At 42.2% G+C, this 17,818-nt stretch overlaps 1 protein-coding gene across 2 annotated transcripts in view; it reads left to right on the plus strand.

The window, feature by feature from the left end:
- The window catches only part of FERMT3 (fermitin family member 3), a 109,207-nt gene that overhangs the window by 46,771 nt on the left and 44,618 nt on the right, over positions 1–17,818 (plus strand). For both annotated transcript variants that reach the window (XM_033954015.1, XM_033954016.1), the window contains exons 4-7: positions 2,026–2,151; positions 8,002–8,170; positions 8,287–8,389; positions 13,346–13,453. In XM_033954015.1, coding sequence (XP_033809906.1) covers positions 2,026–2,151; positions 8,002–8,170; positions 8,287–8,389; positions 13,346–13,453 — 506 coding nt within the window. The remainder of the gene's footprint in view (positions 1–2,025; positions 2,152–8,001; positions 8,171–8,286; positions 8,390–13,345; positions 13,454–17,818) is intronic.

The raw sequence follows: 17,818 nt of genomic DNA on the forward strand, positions 1-17,818 counted from the left end.
TCTCCTCCTTTAATTCCTTCAGAACCCTAGGATGTATGCCATCCGGACCCGGGGATTTGTCAGTTTTTAGTTTTTCTATCTGCCTACGAACGTCCTCAAGGCTCACTTATATGGATGTTAATTTTTCTGCTTGACTTCCGTTGAAGAATTGCTCAGGATCCGGTATGTTGGATGTGTTTTCATTTGTAAATACAGACGAGAAGAACATGTTAAGCCTTTCTGCCACTACCTTCTCCTCCTTCACCACTCCCTTCCTGTCTCCGTCGTCCAGCGGTCCCACTTCCTCTCTAGCCGGCTGCTTCCCTTTAACATATCTGAAGAATGGTTTGAAATTTCTTGCTTCCCTGGCTAGCCTCTCTTCATACTCTCTTTTGGCTTTCCGAACCTCACGGTGACATTCTTTTTGATGCTTCTTGTGCTCTTTCCAGTTCCCCTCAGTTTTGTCCTTTTTCCATTTCTTGAATGAATTTTTCTTATTGCCTATTGCTTCCTCCACTGTTTTGGTTATCCACGCCGGGTCTTTTGTTCGATTCTTTTTGCACCCCTTCCTGAATCTGGGGATATACAGATTTTGCACCTCGCTCACCATGTCCCTGAAGAAGGACCAGGCATGATTTACCGTTAGCCATGTTTTGGAAGTGTTCCTAAGTTTCTTCCTTACCAATTCCCTCATTGCTTCGTAGTTTCCCTTCCTGAAGTTAAAGGTTGTCGCAATGGATCTCTTGCCTTTTGACACTCCTACCTCAACCTTGAACTTGATCATATTATGATCGCTGTTTCCCAACGGTCCCACTACTTCTACTTCCTTTGCAGGTCCCCTTAACCCATTTAGGATTAGATCCAGAGTGGCATTTCCTCTCGTCGGTTCTCTAACAAGCTGTTCCATGAAGCAATCCTGTGTAGCTTCCAGGAATTTTGTCTCCCTAGTGCATTTCGAGCTTCCAAGACTCCAGTCTATCCCAGGGTAGTTGAAGTCTCCCATAATAACCGTGTTGCCGCTTTTGCATTCTCGCTTCATCTCGGCTTCCATTTCCTCATCGATATCTCTGGTTTGCCCGGGTGGGCGATAAAATAGGCCCATCTTTATTTCAGGCCCTTTCCTTCCCGGTATTTTGATCCATAGAGATTCCAGCTTGCTGGCCGTCTCTGCTGTGTCCATTTTTGTGGATGGTATGCCTTCTTTTATGTATAGGGCTATTCCACCTCCTTTTTGTCCTGATCTGTCCTGGCGATAGAGCTTGTATCCCGGTAGTGCTGTATCCCATTTGCTTTCCTCATTCCACCATGTTTCAGAGATTCCAATGATGTCGATGTCTTCTGTGTTGGCCAAGGCTTCTAGTTCCCCCATTTTGTTTCTTAGGCTCCTTGCATTAGCATATATGCACTTTAGATCCTGGTATTTTGCTGTCCTCCTTTCCTTTCCCTGTGCTTCGGTCCATATTTTCTTCTCTTTTGCTGCAGACATTGTAACCACTTCTTCTGGGTTCGTCGACCCCTGCAATCTGTCCCTTGTTTCTTCCCAGCCATTTTTCCCCACAGTATCTTCGCAGGATACCGTCTTCCGAATCGTCGACCCTTGGTCAACTGTCGGCTTTCCCCTTCTTCTTAGTTTAAAGCCTGTTCTATTCCTCTCTTGACGTTGTTTGCTAGGAGTCTAGTTCCTGCTGCGCTGAGGTGCAGTCCATCTTTCCTGTAGAGCTTGCTCTTGCCCCAAAACGCCGTCCAGTTCCTCACGAAGTGGAATCCTTCTTCCTCACACCATCTCCTCATCCACGTATTTATTGATTGTAGTTCCTCTTGTCTTTTCACATCTGCCCTCGGTACTGGTAGGATCTCTTCTGTCACGCATTGAAGATTTTGGTGCATTTTATCCTGTACTTGCACAGGTTATACCTCAGAAACTCTTACAGTCCAGACCCTCCCTACGATCTTGGATTTCTCCTGGGATAGTGTAGAGTTAGTGACTGCTGTTAGGGTCAAGGAACAAGAAGATGGTGTCACTTTCTCTATGGTCTCTGTTTTTAGATATCCGTCACCCAGAGGAGCTCTCACTCCTGCGAGCACCAGAGGAAAAAGAGAAGAAAAAGAAGAAAGATAAGGACACAGAGACTGAGAAAATTCATGACTTGACAGGCCTAGTCCTCCCTGGAGGTGGGTTTTCCCATAACTTAACCTTTGTAGCCAGTGGCATAGTAAGGTGGGGGGGACAGGGGGCAGTCTGCCTTGGTGGGGGTACTGCACCTCTCTGCCTCTTCCCACTCCTCCCCTCGCCACATGCGTGTCCCCCTTCCCTTCCCCTGTACCTCTAGCAGTTCACCACTGCAAGCAAACATTTTAAAGTGTTCCTTGCGACCACATCAGCTCTCCCTCTGACGTCATTTCCGGGAGCCGCACATACCATAGGAAGTGAAATCAGAGGCAGAGCCGACAGGGGTCACGAGGAACATGTTGAAGTTGTTACTCACGACGGTGAACAATTAGAGGTACGGGGGGAGGGGAGGAAGGGTGCGTGTGTGTGGCAGAAAGAATTGGGGAAAGAGCAGGGAGGCGGAGACAAGGGTGGGGGAGGGGTGCCACCACCCCAGGCGCCTCTCACCCTCGCTATACCACTATTTGTAGCCAATGCAGAGAAGGGATAATTTTATAAAACTTTTATTCAAATCTAAAATATATTTTAAATGCTGAAACAAGGTCTTATAAAACTACATAGAGAAATAAAAACACAAAATGCAGGGACAGCACAGGATAATGCTTTCTACAAGATCTGTATTTTGATGTTCCTAGGTGCACAGTTCAGGCAGTGCTGGGACAGATTTGTGATTTGTGCAGGTTTTCTTCTTTGGAACTGATGCAAATTTATATCAAAGCACTTTTGTATTAGTAGAGGTACTGTACAAACCTATTTTATAAAGGCACATAGGCACCTACAGTATGTTGCCTTTATAAAATATATAACAGTCTATTTCAACAGAGTGTGAAAAGAGGGACAGCCAAAATCAAAGAATATAAATGCAGATGCTCCAATTATACTTCTATTACAAATATTTCATAGTTAAAAAATTATCTTGGGAGAAGCAGGTGCAAACATGCACACCTGTTCTGAGGCCTGTACAATATATGCTTGAAAGAAAATGCTGCTCATAAAAGTATGAGGTAATTTTAGAAAGGTTTTCCCATATGTAAAGATTTTTCTCCATGGACATGGATCACAACAGCCACATATATGAATGATGTCACCACCTGATAAAGTCAAGCTGGTCCCAAAGCTCAAAAACCTATGGAAAAGATTTCCAAGAATTCCTGCCCAGCAGCTCTCCTCAAAGCATCTTCCAATATGAAAACTAAAAAAATTAGCACCATACAAGAAGAAGCCCTGCTGTCTATGGATCACCTGTTACAGGTGTGCAATGTCATATTTTTTTACACATGGAAAAGTTCTTTTATAAAGTTATGCTGTAACCAAAATTACTGAAAAGCTATGGAAGCATTTTCAAAAAGTTTTAACCACACTTTGATTTATCAACAGCGCGGTGTACAAAATATATATAAAAAAACAAGAAATGAAAAGAACGCCATTTAAAATAGGAAAACAAAGACACCCTCACCCCAATAAAAATAAATAAATAAATCCAAGTAATCTATAAATCTGAAAAAACTAAAAACAAAACAGTTCTTGTTTAAATAGTTGCCCGATGGGCTCACAATCTGACTAACATACCTGAGGCAATGGAGTGTTAAGTGACTTGCCCAGGGCTACAAGGAACAGTGCTGGGCTTGAACCTGCAACTTCAGGGTAATAAGGCTGCTTCATAGCAGGTGTCGGCGAGGGCTGATTAAAAAGTAACGAGACTGCCTCTGGTTTTCTTTCCAAGAAGTAGATATGCGAGTGCTGTGCTAGTTCTTGTGAAGCTCATACATCGACATTTCTGAACCTGCAGTTGGACTGCCGTAGGCTTCATTGTTGGGTCACAGCGAGAGGAAAAACTACGTATGTTTCAGTGACAGACACACTACACCGAACATTAGATACAGTAACGACTTGGATGGAAGACCACAAACTGTAACTTAACCCAGACAAAACTAAATTCATCCTCCTCGAAAATAACAAAGTCCCAACCAAAACCAATTTAGAAATCAACTTCATCAATTACCCCATTCAAACCATCCTAAAACTACTAGGTATGACAATTGACAGATGCTGCACCATGCAACCACAAATAAATAAAACAGTACAGAAATCTTTCGCAGTTATGAGAAACCTTAGACAAGTCCGAAAATTCATCGAAAGAACACAATTTCAGCTCATAGTACAATCCCTAATCCTAGATCTACTGGACTACTGCAACATCCTCTACCTCCTCTGCCCTGCCACAATGATTAAATAATTACAAACGATTCAAAATACAGCTCTGAGACTCATCTACTTATTAAGGAAACAGGACCACATTACAGAGGCATACCTCAACTCACACTGGCTTCCTATCCAGGAGAGAATTTTATTTAAATTCTACTGTATACTATTTAAAATTATAAACGGAGACAGCCCAACCTACCTGAACAACAGCCTCATCCAAACTACCTCAACCAGACATAGAAACCCCCCCCCCCAATCAAAGAAGTTAAATGGAAAAAATTATACGATGGCTCCTAGCCACTCAAGCAGCAAAATTAGATAACCAAATCTCCAATCTACTGATGATAACCCCAGACTAGAAGATGTTCAGAAAGGAAATAAAAACTATACTCTTCAAGAAATCCCTGAAAATAACCTAATACCACGAGTACCTTCCTTCTCCTCTTACTCTCCCTAACTCACTGATACTACCCGACCTACTCTTTGGAAACAACCTGTGTTCTTACTTTGTAACCCTCCTTCTATAACTCTTTTGTAATCCGTCTTGAACCGCAAGGTAATGGTGGAATAGAAATCTCTAATGTAATGTAATCATGGCAGATGAGGAAGATGTGTCTGTGAGAGTACACCAGAGGTGGGTGATTGAATTTTGTGTTAAATTTGGAAAGAGTGGTAATGAAACTCTTGAAATGTTTCGGTGGTGAAACAGCTGTGCTATGTACTCTCACAGACACGTTTTCCTCGTCTGCCATGACGAAACGTACAATGTTCTTCCTCTTGCTGTGACCCAACAGTGAAGACTATGGCAGTCCAACTGCAGGTTCAGAAATGTCGATGCATGAGCTTCACAAGAGCCAGCACAGCGTTGCCACGTCTACTTCTTGGAAAGAAAAACAGAAGCAGTCTCGTTACTTTTCAATCAGCCCTTGTATATGACTTAAAAAGGCACCTTTTTGGACCTTTTTACGTTGGGCATCCTTTTTTAAAAATCAGTTATCATATATATATTTTATAAGGAAAATAAAGAAAAGGAGTCAAATTAAATCATTTTCAATAACAAACAACATCTAACAAAAAATTCCTTTCTAGCTCACATTGAGAAAACCAGCTTAAATTTTTAAACAAAATGTTCAATTAGGGAATATCAAATGGACAAAAATGACCATTTACAAATAGGGTATTTCCAAATTATACTCCTCAAAATAATCAGCAGTAGTTATGTTGTCTCCCGTGTGGCTGCAACTGAATGGGATCCCAAAATATAAATTCTGTATCTTATTTAACTAAACGCTTGCAAGGAAATTTCAAGAAAAAAAGATGCCTCATGAGCCACTAATCTAGTTTTCAACTTTAGAAATTCCTTCCTCAATTGAGTGGCTCTAGAGACATCAGGAAAAATTTGTACATTGGGGCTTCCTGTTATAAAATCTAGCTCTACAGGGGAACTCAAAAAAATGGTTCATAGTCTAAAGCGCGCGAGGACAAAGGCGCACCAACAACCGAGCGCAGACAACTGAGCGCAGGACTTAATCGTGCCAAAGAAAAAACGTATTTTAAAGGGCTCTGACGGGGGGGTGTTGGTGGGGATCTCTTTACTTAATAGAGATCACACTGGCGTTGTGGGGAGTTTGGGGGGTTGTAACCCCCCTCATTATACTGGAAACTTAACTTTTTCCCTGTTTTTTAGGGGAAAAGTTAAGTTTTCAGTATAATGTGGGGGGTTAAACCCCCCACACCCCCGAACATGGCAGCGTGAGGCAGCGCGATCCCTATTAAGTAGAATGGGGGGTTCCCCCCACGCCCCCCATCAGTGCGCTCGGTTGTCGACACGCCTTTGTTCTCGCGTGCTTTTGACCCGTCACCCCATAAAATTGGCATGGAAATACTCCCCCCCCCCAATATAGCACTGTTCTATAATAGTGCGCATAAATTTCTGATACCCACAACCTGCCCGTGCACCTCCCATGGCCAGGCACCATTTTTGGTTACACGCATTAGAATTTATGCACACACCTTTATAGAATCTGACTAAAAAGATGAGGGTAAATTCTAATTAGCGCCCGCAATTCTTTGGTATTGGCCAAGTATCAGCACTGATTGTTAATTAATCAATTAAGTTGCATGTGCAAATTGGGTGCATGCCCAAATTTGTGCATGTAACTTAAAGCGCCATATTAGAGAATGACACGGTGACAAAATTCATCACCGTCCCCGTCCCCGCGGGAAACCATCTTCATGTCATTCTTTAAGGAGAGAGGGAAGAATCAGAGTATGAATGGCCACAACCACTGACCCGCAAGCTTTGCTGGTGTGGAAGGACTGAGGTTGAAACAGACACTACAGAATGACAGTCTCTTGTATCCAGAGCAGATATTGTGATGTCATAATGCCTCATTCCACTAGTGCCTAAGAGCCAATTACATCAGTGATGTCACAATGGCTTCATTATCCTTGGCTCACATAAGAATGAGAGTATGAATGGCCACAACCACTGACCCACAAGCTTTGCTTTGAAGAATGCTGGTGTAGAAGGACCGAGGTTGAAATAGACACTAGAAAATGACATGGGATTATTTCCCGCGGTTATCCGCGGGGACGGGGACGGTGATGAATTTTGTCACCGTGTCATTCTCTACGCCATATATAGAATACATACCATAAAAACAGAAGAAGCTAACTACTATAATTAATTAATTTATCAAGTCTATTTATTAGTTGAATTTAGTTTTTATATACCGCCTATCAAGATTAAGCGGTTTTTACAATCAGGTACTCAAGCATTTTCCCTATCTGTCCTGGGGGGCTCACAATCTATCTAATGTACCTGGGCTATGGAAGACTGAGTGATTTGCCAAGGGTCACGAGGAGCAGCACGGTGTTTGAACCCACAACCCCAGGGTGCTGAGGCTGCAGCTGCAACCAGTGCGCCACACGCTTCTCCACTGTTACTATAAATATATTTTTTTATTTTATAAATATGCTTATTCCCCACTCTCACAAAACATAAAACATTTCATTAAACAACATCAAATTGCAGCCTGAGTATACACCCTCACTGCTTAGAAAACCTGGACCCTCAGTCCTTCAATGTCCAATCTTTCAAAGTCCAGTCGTTAGAAGTATCGCTGTTAATCTTATGCTATGTGGACTTAACTCCTGACAGCCCAACACAATCTTGCGTTTCACCATATAGGCATCCTCAGGAGCTAAAGCCGCTTCAGGTTTTCATGCCACATACATCTGTCATCCTTTGTATTTATCTTAAAGCAACTGCAACGCAGGCTCAGAAATCTCACCTCCCGATCAAAAGGAAAGAGACATACTCAACAGAATACAGGGATAAGTATATAAATGAAACCATCAACACTCAGAATCAGGCAGACACTGCTTATCAAACACCTACCTGGATGAGAACCAAATGGAAATGTCCTTCAACTGCTTTCTGGTTTCCAAATATATATTTTTAATATGGCTGTATCAGGGGTGGTATTTGTTTTTGTATAACACTAGTAGTATAACACTAGATCTAGTAGTATAACACTACTAGATCTGACTAATCCAATCCTCCAGATCCTTGCCATGATACCATCTTGAAGAAGGTTCTCATATTTCCTTTCTCTCCTTCACCTTTGCATCCTTGTTTACAGGATCTACTCAACAGATGTATAAAGGGATGCCGGCCTATTTTGCTGACAGCGCTGAGACGGAGGAGTGCTACAAGGTGTTGTCTGTCAGTCAGACCAATCTCACACCAGAACATATCACAAAAATCTACAAGCCAGGATCAGTGGTGGACAAAACACAGATTAACAGCAGGTAAGAGGAAACAGGAACCCTAGGATACACTGCATGCCGGTGATCCCAGATTCATACTGGGACATGGAACTGTGGTCCACTGCTGGTTGTGACTTTCCACGCCTTTACTTCCTTAGATGGCTGGATTCTTCCCGATCCCTCATGCAGCAAGATGTGATGACGAATGATAAATTGTGGCTTCGATTCAAGTATTTTTGTTTCTTTGACTTGGAGCCAAAGGTGAGCACCTGGCGTTCAATGATGCTTAGGTCATGAGAACTGGTGATAGTGGAAAAATCTGAGATCACAGCCAAAGCAAGTGTAGCACCCCGTGTACCGTATCAGTAAATTCCCTGCATCACCAGAGAAGAGAGAAAGCGCAGACAGCAGGCATACAAACACATACAGTCTTATCACTCGACAGATACAGCTCAGCCTCCATGGCCAAGTCAATCCTCAAAGAGAAAAAGACCCCCTCAGGAGTAAACAAATTCAAAAATAATATCAAAACTCCTGTTGCAAGTTTGAATGAAAAGACAGAAAAATTACCACTATTGTTTTATAACGAGAGAGGACTTGCCCAACGAGACAAAGTCTATATAGCAAATGCACTAATTATATCACCAATGCTCTCTCTTACACACCAATTGACACCAAAATGTGTTCTCTACATTATATTGCAAAAATGTAACGATGTCTTTCCATATAAATCTGGCAAATTCTGTGTCCAGTCGCAATATACAAACTCATTCTAATAGCACCAAAATTTCAAATGTGCTAGTAAAGCTCGCTATGAAAGTCCAAAAACTTATCTGGCTGCTGGATTCTCATAAAGTCCAATGAGTGCCTTGTTTCGATTGCTGCCTCAGGGACATTGCAGAGCTCAAGCAGGCCACCACTTTCCAAGATTTTCATGAAATTGGCTGCATAATTTCTAGAGCTTACTGGACTTGGTGATACAAGGTCTGAAAATTCAGTTCACGAACTTGCCACCATGCGCTTATGTTGGCAGCACTGTACCAACAGCTTGGTAAGGTTTCATAGCCTTGGTATATTAGTGTATCACAGCTGTGTTTGTGTCGACATGTGGTAGTGTCTTGATGAGTGTGGCGTTCATTTTTGCTGTTGCATGTTTTTGTGTGCTGTTGTGAAAATGCTAGATCTGGAATTAGAGCTATGAACAAACATTAAATCTCTTAGCAAGAGTGGAAGTGAAATCAGGGACACGTTAATCCAAGTTTATGGGGATAATGTCATGAAGAAAATGGCAGTGTTCAAATGGATTAAACATTAAAAAAAAATAATTCTTTATTGATTTTTAATCAAAAACAGTGTCATACAAATGAAAGAACAAAAGATATTCCAAATATTACACTATTATCTATACAGGTAACATAAATATCATTCAATAATTTCATTTTAACGGATATAATAATATCATAATATATCCTAATATACAATACAAATAAAGAATAAAGTTACCCAAATATTACTATCAATATTTATTCCCCTCCCTCCAACCCCCCACCCCCCTGGATGTGTAAAGATAAATAAACCAAAAGAAGAGATATGATGAAAATACATTATTATGTTTTTACAAATTTAGTCAATGGGCTCCAAATTTTATTAAATACCTCACTAAAACCCCTACATTCTGTGTTAATTCGTTCATATCTGTATGTAGTACACACATTCACCCACCAAAATGTATTAATTAATTCTATCATGGTTTTTCCAATTACTTGTAATCAATTGAATGGCTATACCTGTTAGGATCATAAATAGACGACTCTTATATTTATGGATTAAACATTTGTCTGAGGGGAGGGAAAGCGTCATTGATGAAGAGAAGTCAGGGCATTCAGTAAAGAGCATAACTGACGGAAACATTGCAAAAATTTGTTAAATTGTGTGTCAAAATCATCAACTGACTAAGCAGCATAGCAGACCAAGTAAACATTAACAGAGAAACAGGAAAATCTTCATTGAAAATCTTTTTATTTTTTTAATCTTTATTGATTTTCAAACTACAAATGTGCAATAAATGATTCACATATTTGTACATTATATAATAAGCACAACAAACCTTACAAATATTACTGCACAAATAAATTTTCCCCCCACCCTCCCAGCTAATAAACAAATAAATCAAAACCTTCATGAAACTATTTATAAATTCCTAAATCAATACCATTTCCATCCCCCCCCAGGATGTGTATGTTTACATGTCCACAAAATGAAAAATTATTCCTCTTAACAATATTTAGCCAATGGCTCCCAAACATCCATAAAATTCTTAAAGCGTCCCTGTTGTATGGCCATGCAACGTTCCATTTTATAAGTATAACACAGGGTTTCCCACCAAAATGAGTAATTCAACCTTTCCCAGTTTTTCCAATTTCTTAAAATGAGCTGCATGGTAACTCCTGTCATTACTAATAGAAGTTTGTTATTTCTCATTGATAATTGGCTTTTAGCTCTCATAAGTGTACCAAATAAAATGGAAAATCTTGACATGAGAAAAGTGTGTGCAAAAACGGTCCCGAAGAAGCTTGCCGATGAACAAAAGGAAAGAAGAATCAAAGTTTGCCAAGATCTTTTGGAGAGGCAAGATGATATTTTGGGCCATGTTATCACTGGTGATGAAACATTGGTGTACCAATATGACCCTGAAACAAAGCATCAAAGTGCACAGTGCAAGTCAGCCAATTCTCCACAACCAAAAAATTTCCATCAGTCCAAATCAAGAGTCGCAACAATGTTGCTAACCTTTTTTGATATCAGAGGGATTATTCATTATGAATTTGTACCAATTGGACAAATAGTTAACTAAGTTTACTATTTGGAAGTAATGAAAAGGCTGTGTGAAAAAATTAGACGAAAACAACTGGAATTTTTTGCCAACAACTCATGGCTTTTGCCTCACAACAAAGCACCAGCTCATTCTACACTGACTGTGAGGGAATTTTTAGCCAGTAAATAAATAACTGTGTTGGAATACCCTCCCTACTCACCTGATCTGGCACCCAGTGACATTTTTCTTTACCCAAAGATAAAGGAAATATTGAAAGGAAGACATTTTGATGACATTCAGGATATCAAGGGTAGTACAACGATAACTCTGATGGTCATTCCAGAAAAAGAGTTCCAATTTTGCTTTGAAGGATGGACTAGATGCTGGCATTGGTGCATAGCTTCCCAAGGGGAGTACTTCGAAGGTGACCATAGATATATTCAGCAATGAGGTATGTAGCACTTTTTCTAGGATGAGTTCGTGAACTTAATTATCAGTCCTTGTATTCCCCCTTTTTATGGAACTGAAACTCCTGAAAAAGAATGTCAAAAACATAATGTAACGTCTTAACATCATGACATCATTGTCAAGTAACTCTATCAGTAAATATCTCTCTTTAAAACGTAAAGAAACTTTAATGGAAATTCATTTACAAAAATATGATTGGAAATTATTTCCCACCATACCTGCCACTTATCGAATGATAGAATTCCACTGCACAAAATCATTCAAACCATTAGATTTTACTGACTGCAAAGTATGTATACAAAATTGTCCCCTGTATGCTAATCAGTGATTATAATCCCCCCTCTAGGTGAAGAGAAGACTAACTCAATGATAAACCTCTGGATCTCTGAAAAAGAATGTCAATTCTGCATAAACCCCCTTCTTTACAAAGCTGCACTAGTGTTTTTAATGTCAGCTGGTACGGTAACAGCTCGGATGCTCATAAGAATTCTATGAATGTTGGAGCTGTTACCAAGGCAACTGGTGCTAAAAACGCTAGCGTGGCTTTGGAAAGGAGGGGATTAGTTTACTTCAATGTTCTATGAGGCATGCTCTAATTTTCCTGGATATACGTCCAACATAGAATTTCTGACAAGGACATATTATAATATATACAACTCCCTTTTCAGGCGTTTCAGTTCCATCAAAAGGGGGAATATCGCCAAGTCCTAGAAATTATGCAGCTGGTTTGGTGAAAATCTTGGAAAGTGGTGGTCTGCTTGAGCTCTGCAATGTCCCTGAAGCAGAAATCAAAACAAAATTCTCGTCAGACTTTATGAGAATCCAGCAGCCAGATAAGTTTTTGGACTTTCATAGCGACCTTTACTAGCGCATTTGAAATTTTGGTGCTATTAGAACGAGTTGCATATTGGGACTGGGCACAGAATTTGTCAGATTTATTTATTTTTAATTTATTTATTCAATTTATAAATAAACATTTCCAGTATAAATATATAAAGAAAAAAGAGAGATTTACACACAGTTAAACAGGAAACACAATCAAAAAATAAATAAAAACTCCATATGGAATTAACAATCTCTCTAATAAAGCCCACAATATCAGAGAAGCAATTCATATTCCATCTGATAGATATAAAGGTAATATACATAACAACTATATCAATAGCGTGGTGTTACATCTTCTACAATATTAAAGGACTAAGTCCGTGTAGGGGTACTGGGAGGGACTATTCCTTCCCCCTCTAGGAAAAACCGTAACTGAGGAGGGTCTAAAAAAATATATGAATGTTGATCCAAGAGGATCAAACATTTACAGGCATATCTAAGCTGAAATTTAGCACCCAAAGACAGTACGGATTATCTCAATTGCAGGAACCCTTTCCTTCTAGTCTGAGTTAACTTTGAGACATCTGGGAACATGGAGAGTTTGTCAGATTTATATAGAAAGACACTGTTTCACTTTTGCAATATACTGTAAATTCGAGAACACATTTTGATGTCACATTGGTGTGTAAGAGAGAGCATTGGTGATGTAACTAGTGCATTTGCTTTACGGAGTTTGTCTCTGTGATGCAGCTTTTAATGAGTGATGTTTGCTGCCGACGTTAGTGAAGTCTTCTCTCATTATAAAAGAACAGTGGAAATTCTCAGTATCTTTTCATTCAAATGTGCAACAGGAGTTTTGATGTTCTTTTCCAGTCAATCCTAGCCTTTCTGCTGAAGCTGCCAGCATTTGACAATTAGATAAATGATCATGCTGGTTTGTACTGTACTGATTGCAGCTGGAACCTGAAAACCAGGGTCCCACGTTGGTCTTGCCAGCATGTGAACTCATAAAGCATACACAATTGTTGAATTCAGGCAAGGCTATAGATCTAGATATATGTTAACCAACTGATGGCGCTCAATTTCATAAAAGCATATATGTGTTTCAGTATGACATGGTACGCATTAATCAACTGTATGAGCAGGCACGTTGGGCTATTCTGCTGGAGGAAATTGACTGCACCGAGGAAGAGATGATGGTCTTCGCAGCTCTGCAGGTACCGGAGTTAAGGACTGATGGTAGTGGATGTAACCAATGGCGTACCAAGGGGGGGGCGGGAGGGGCGGTCCGCCCCGGGTGCCAGCCCTGAGGGGGTGCTCCCGGCCTTGCCGTTCATTCCCCCCCCCCACCCCCGAAGGACCGCTCGCCCACTGACCTTCCTGCACCATCTATGAAGCAGCCGCAGCAGAATCGCGATGTCAGCGATCCCTGCGCTGCTTCCTGCGCCGCGGTCCCGCCCCTCCTCTGATGTCAGAGGAGGGGCGGGACCGCGGCACAGGAAGCAGCGCCTAAGCAGCGCAGGGATCGCTGATGTAGCGATTCTGCTGCGGCTGCTTCATAGGTGGTGCAGGAAGGTCAGTGGGGCGAGCGGTCCTTCGAGGGTGGGGGGGGGGATTGAACGGCAAGGTCGGGAGCATAGGTAGTGCTGCTTCATAGGTGGTGCGGGGAGGCCAGGGGGGCGAGCGGTCCTTCGGGGTGGGGCGGGCGGGCAGGCAGGCAGGCTTTCAAGGGGGAGAGGGGTGACAGGCAGGCCTTCAAGGGGGGACAGGCCTTCAAGGGGGGGGACAGGCAGGCCTTCGGGGGGGGTGCAGGACTTCGGGGGGGTGCAGACCTTCAAGGGGGTGCAGGCCTTCAAGGGGGGGACAGGCCTTCAAGGGGGGGGGACAGGCCTTCAAGGGGGGGACAGGCAGGCAGGCCTTCAAGGGGGGGACAGGCCTACAACGGGGGGACAGGCCTACAAGGGGGTGGGACAGGCCTACAAGGGGGTGGGACAGGCCTTCAAGGGGGGTGCAGGCCTTCAAGGGGGGGGACAGGCCTTCGGGGGGGTGCAGGCCTTCGGGGGGGTGCAGGCCTTCAAGGGGGGGACAGGCCTTCAAGGGGGGACAGGCAGACCTTTAAGGGGGGACAGGCCTTTGGGGGGGACCCTGGTTTAGAAGTACACGGAGGGAAGGGGGTGTTCAAAGAGACGTGCATATGCCAAACTTTGGGGGGGGGGAGGAAGAAATAATGGGTCTGAAAATAGAGGAGAGGGAGAGAGATGATGGACCATGGGATTTAGGGAGGGAAGGAACAGAAAGGGAGAGAAATTGGACACAAGGGATGGTGTGGAGGCGGGATAGAGATACTGGATAGGAGGGTAATTGGGAAAAGAAAGGGAGAGATGGTGGACTCTGGGGTGGTAGGGAAGGAGGGAGAGATGCTGGATGAAAGGATAGTTAAGAAAAGGTGGATCTGTGGAGGGAGATGAAAAAAAGGAAAGATACCAGACTTCCTGGGGAGGGAAGGGAAATGGAAAGGGAGGACAGAGTTGGCAGATGGATGGTTAGCATGCAGAAAGAAGAAAGAAGGAGACCCTGGCAAGCAAGTTATCAGAAGAAAACCAGAGCCTTGGACCAACAAGATTTGAAATATAACCAGACAACAAAAGGTAGAAAAATTAATTTTATTTTCTGTTTTGTGAGTATAATATGTCAGATTTGAAATGTGTATCCTGCCAGAGCTGGTGTTGGACTGCAAACGTGAGCTAGGATTTAACAGAGAGAGGAAAAGTCCTTTTTGTTTCTTTATTTTATTTACACCACAGCGCCATTGTGGTTAGGAGAAGCCAAAGGGGGTGAAAAAGCTATAAAACCCACCAGGAGTTTTGAAAAAAATCACCCAACTGGGCAGGAAAATCGAATTGAAAAACCAATTCAATAGGCTGAATCGAATCGAAATTTTTTTTCCTGAATTTGGCAGCATTAGTTTGCGCTACTGTCTTAGACTTTAGGACCTGGGATTGGGGAGAGATGGCATCCTCGGTACTTTATAATGCAAGTGAAACGAGGATTTGGTCAGACTTTTGAAGGGTCTGCAGAAAAAAAATATTGTATAGGCCAGGGACATGAGACAGCAGGAAATGGGAACTTTTCTTCCTTCTATTTTTGTGAATGGAAAGGCTGAGGATGTCAGAGAGTTCAGTTAAAATATGTGCTTTATAAGAAAATATAATAATATGTTTTTTAAAGTTTATAGCATAGCTGGCCTACCCAGTGAGGTGTTCCTAGTGGTGATGGTGGCAGCGTGTCAATGTGTTGAGAGGAAGAGGTGGTCTGGGAAATTCTGCTGAGCAAACTCCGGGCCCATTTCCACCCCCCAGTTAGTCCACTCCACTCAACTGATTCACACACTGAGTGGGTCTTTGGGTATTGTTTTGGGATCTCTTCCAGTGGTTTATCAGTATCTCCTTCTGGTCCAAGGAAGGAAACTTTGTTATCCTTAGCATTGACCTACAGAATATGTTTGTAACAGTGCTGCTTGTGTGGCATTAGGCTATGTAGTGATCGAAAGAAAAAAACAGACCTTTGCACATTTTTGCACTATATGGTGGGTGTATGAGGAGATTCACATTTCCTGCACAGCTAAGTCCATGTGAAGTTACCTTGTGCTGTATTTGACATCTAGCAAGGTCTCTGTTTGAAAGGAAAGATCTAAACTTAAAAATGAAGTGGCCAGAAGTTATGGTAAAAGCAGATAGTGTAGCTGGTTTTAAGAAAGATTTGGACAAATTCCTGGAGGAAAAGTCCATAATCTGTTATTAAGACATGGGGGAAGTGTCTGCTTGCCTTGGATCGGTAGCATGGAATGTTGCTACTCTTTGGGTTTTGACCAGGCATTAGTGTCCTGGATTGGCTACCATGAGAATGGGCTACTGGGCATGATGGACCATTGGTCTGACCCAGTTAGGCTATTCTTATGTTATATTCTCATCTGTAGGGGCCTTTGTTTTCACTTCTTATTTTAATGTATTTTTTTTCTGGGAACTTATCAGTGTTTTTTATAATGGGAACAAAAATGGAAGAGAATCAATGTGTGTGGGATGAGGGGGAACTAATTTCTTCAGCTAAATAATTCAATCCACTTCAAACAGACATAGGAGAACTCACGCACCATTCACACACCCTCCAAGTTTCCAAGTTTATTATTATATAGTTTGATTAATCGCCTATTCTACATTCTAGGCGATGTACAAACGTCAAAAGAACCAAAAACGTCAAAAGAAAAAAACTGTTCGACAACCTTCTAGCCATTCGAGCTGCAACACTCAACCCCCAACTCTACAACCAATTGACATCGACCACAGACTGCAAAACCTTCAAAAAGAAATAAAAACCCTTCTATTCAAAAAAACACATAAAACCGAACTAACACAATCAGAACTGTCCCAAGCATCACCTGCAACTACTCCATATGTACTTCTGATGTCATGACAATTCAGACATAATTTATGTTATGTTATGTTTGGGATATAAGAAAATTTTCACTGCCTGTTTCTATTCTGACCATTTATTCCGTTTCATGGTCATTACAAAAAATATTTTTTTACATGGGGGGGTGTCAAAAAATGATGGGCCCCGGGTGCCACATACCCTAGGTACGCTACTGGATGTAACCTTGGGCATTGGTGGTGCCGTGAATACTTGGGCCTTTCTATGTTGCTTTCTCTTCCATTTCTCATCCTGTCTTCCCTACTCTTCCTTCCTCAACTGCATTACTCTGAGCATGACCGGAGTTCTGTGTACATCCTCACCTGGAATACTGCGTCCAGCACTGGTCGCCGTACATGAAGAAGGACACGGTACTACTCGAAAGGGTCCAGAGAAGAGCGACTAAAATGGTTAAGGGGCTGGAGGAGTTGCCGTAAAGTGAGAGATTAGAGAAACTGGGCCTCTTCTCCCTTGAAAAGAGGAGACTGAGAGGGGACATGATCGAAACATTCAAGATACTGAAGGGAATAGACTTAGTAGATAAAGCCAGACTGTTCACCCTCTCCAAGGTAGAGAGAACGAGAGGGCACTCTCTAAAGTTAAAAGGGGATAGATTCTGTACAAACATAAGGAAATTCTTCTTCACCCAGAGAGTGGTAGAAAACTGGAACACTATTCTGGAGTCTGTCATAGGGGAAAACACCCTCCAGGGATTCAAGACAAAGTTAGACAAATTTACGCTGAATCGGAACGTACGCAGGTAGGGCTAGTCTCAGTTAGGGCACTGGTCTTTGACCTAGGGGCTGCCACGTGAGCGGACTGCTGGGCACGATGGACCACTGGTCTGACCCAGCAGCGGCAAATCTTATGTTTTTATGTTCTTGGCTTTGCTATTGCCATCTCGACTCCCCTACTCTTAAATCACAGATTTTGTTGACAAAATCACAGGCCTGAAGGTCACTTTGGCAGAGGCAGATTTGGATGCTTGAGTCTTGGCGTACCAGAGAGCAGGATTGGGATGTTGCTATCCTGGGATGGAATTGATTTAGAGACAGGCTGGGTAAAAGACTTTCCCCATCTTTTGTTAAGCCTGATAGCGAAGGTCGATGCAGTAA

Source organism: Geotrypetes seraphini, chromosome 8, assembly GCF_902459505.1.
Source record: "Geotrypetes seraphini chromosome 8, aGeoSer1.1, whole genome shotgun sequence".
Taxonomy (NCBI): domain Eukaryota; kingdom Metazoa; phylum Chordata; class Amphibia; order Gymnophiona; family Dermophiidae; genus Geotrypetes; species Geotrypetes seraphini.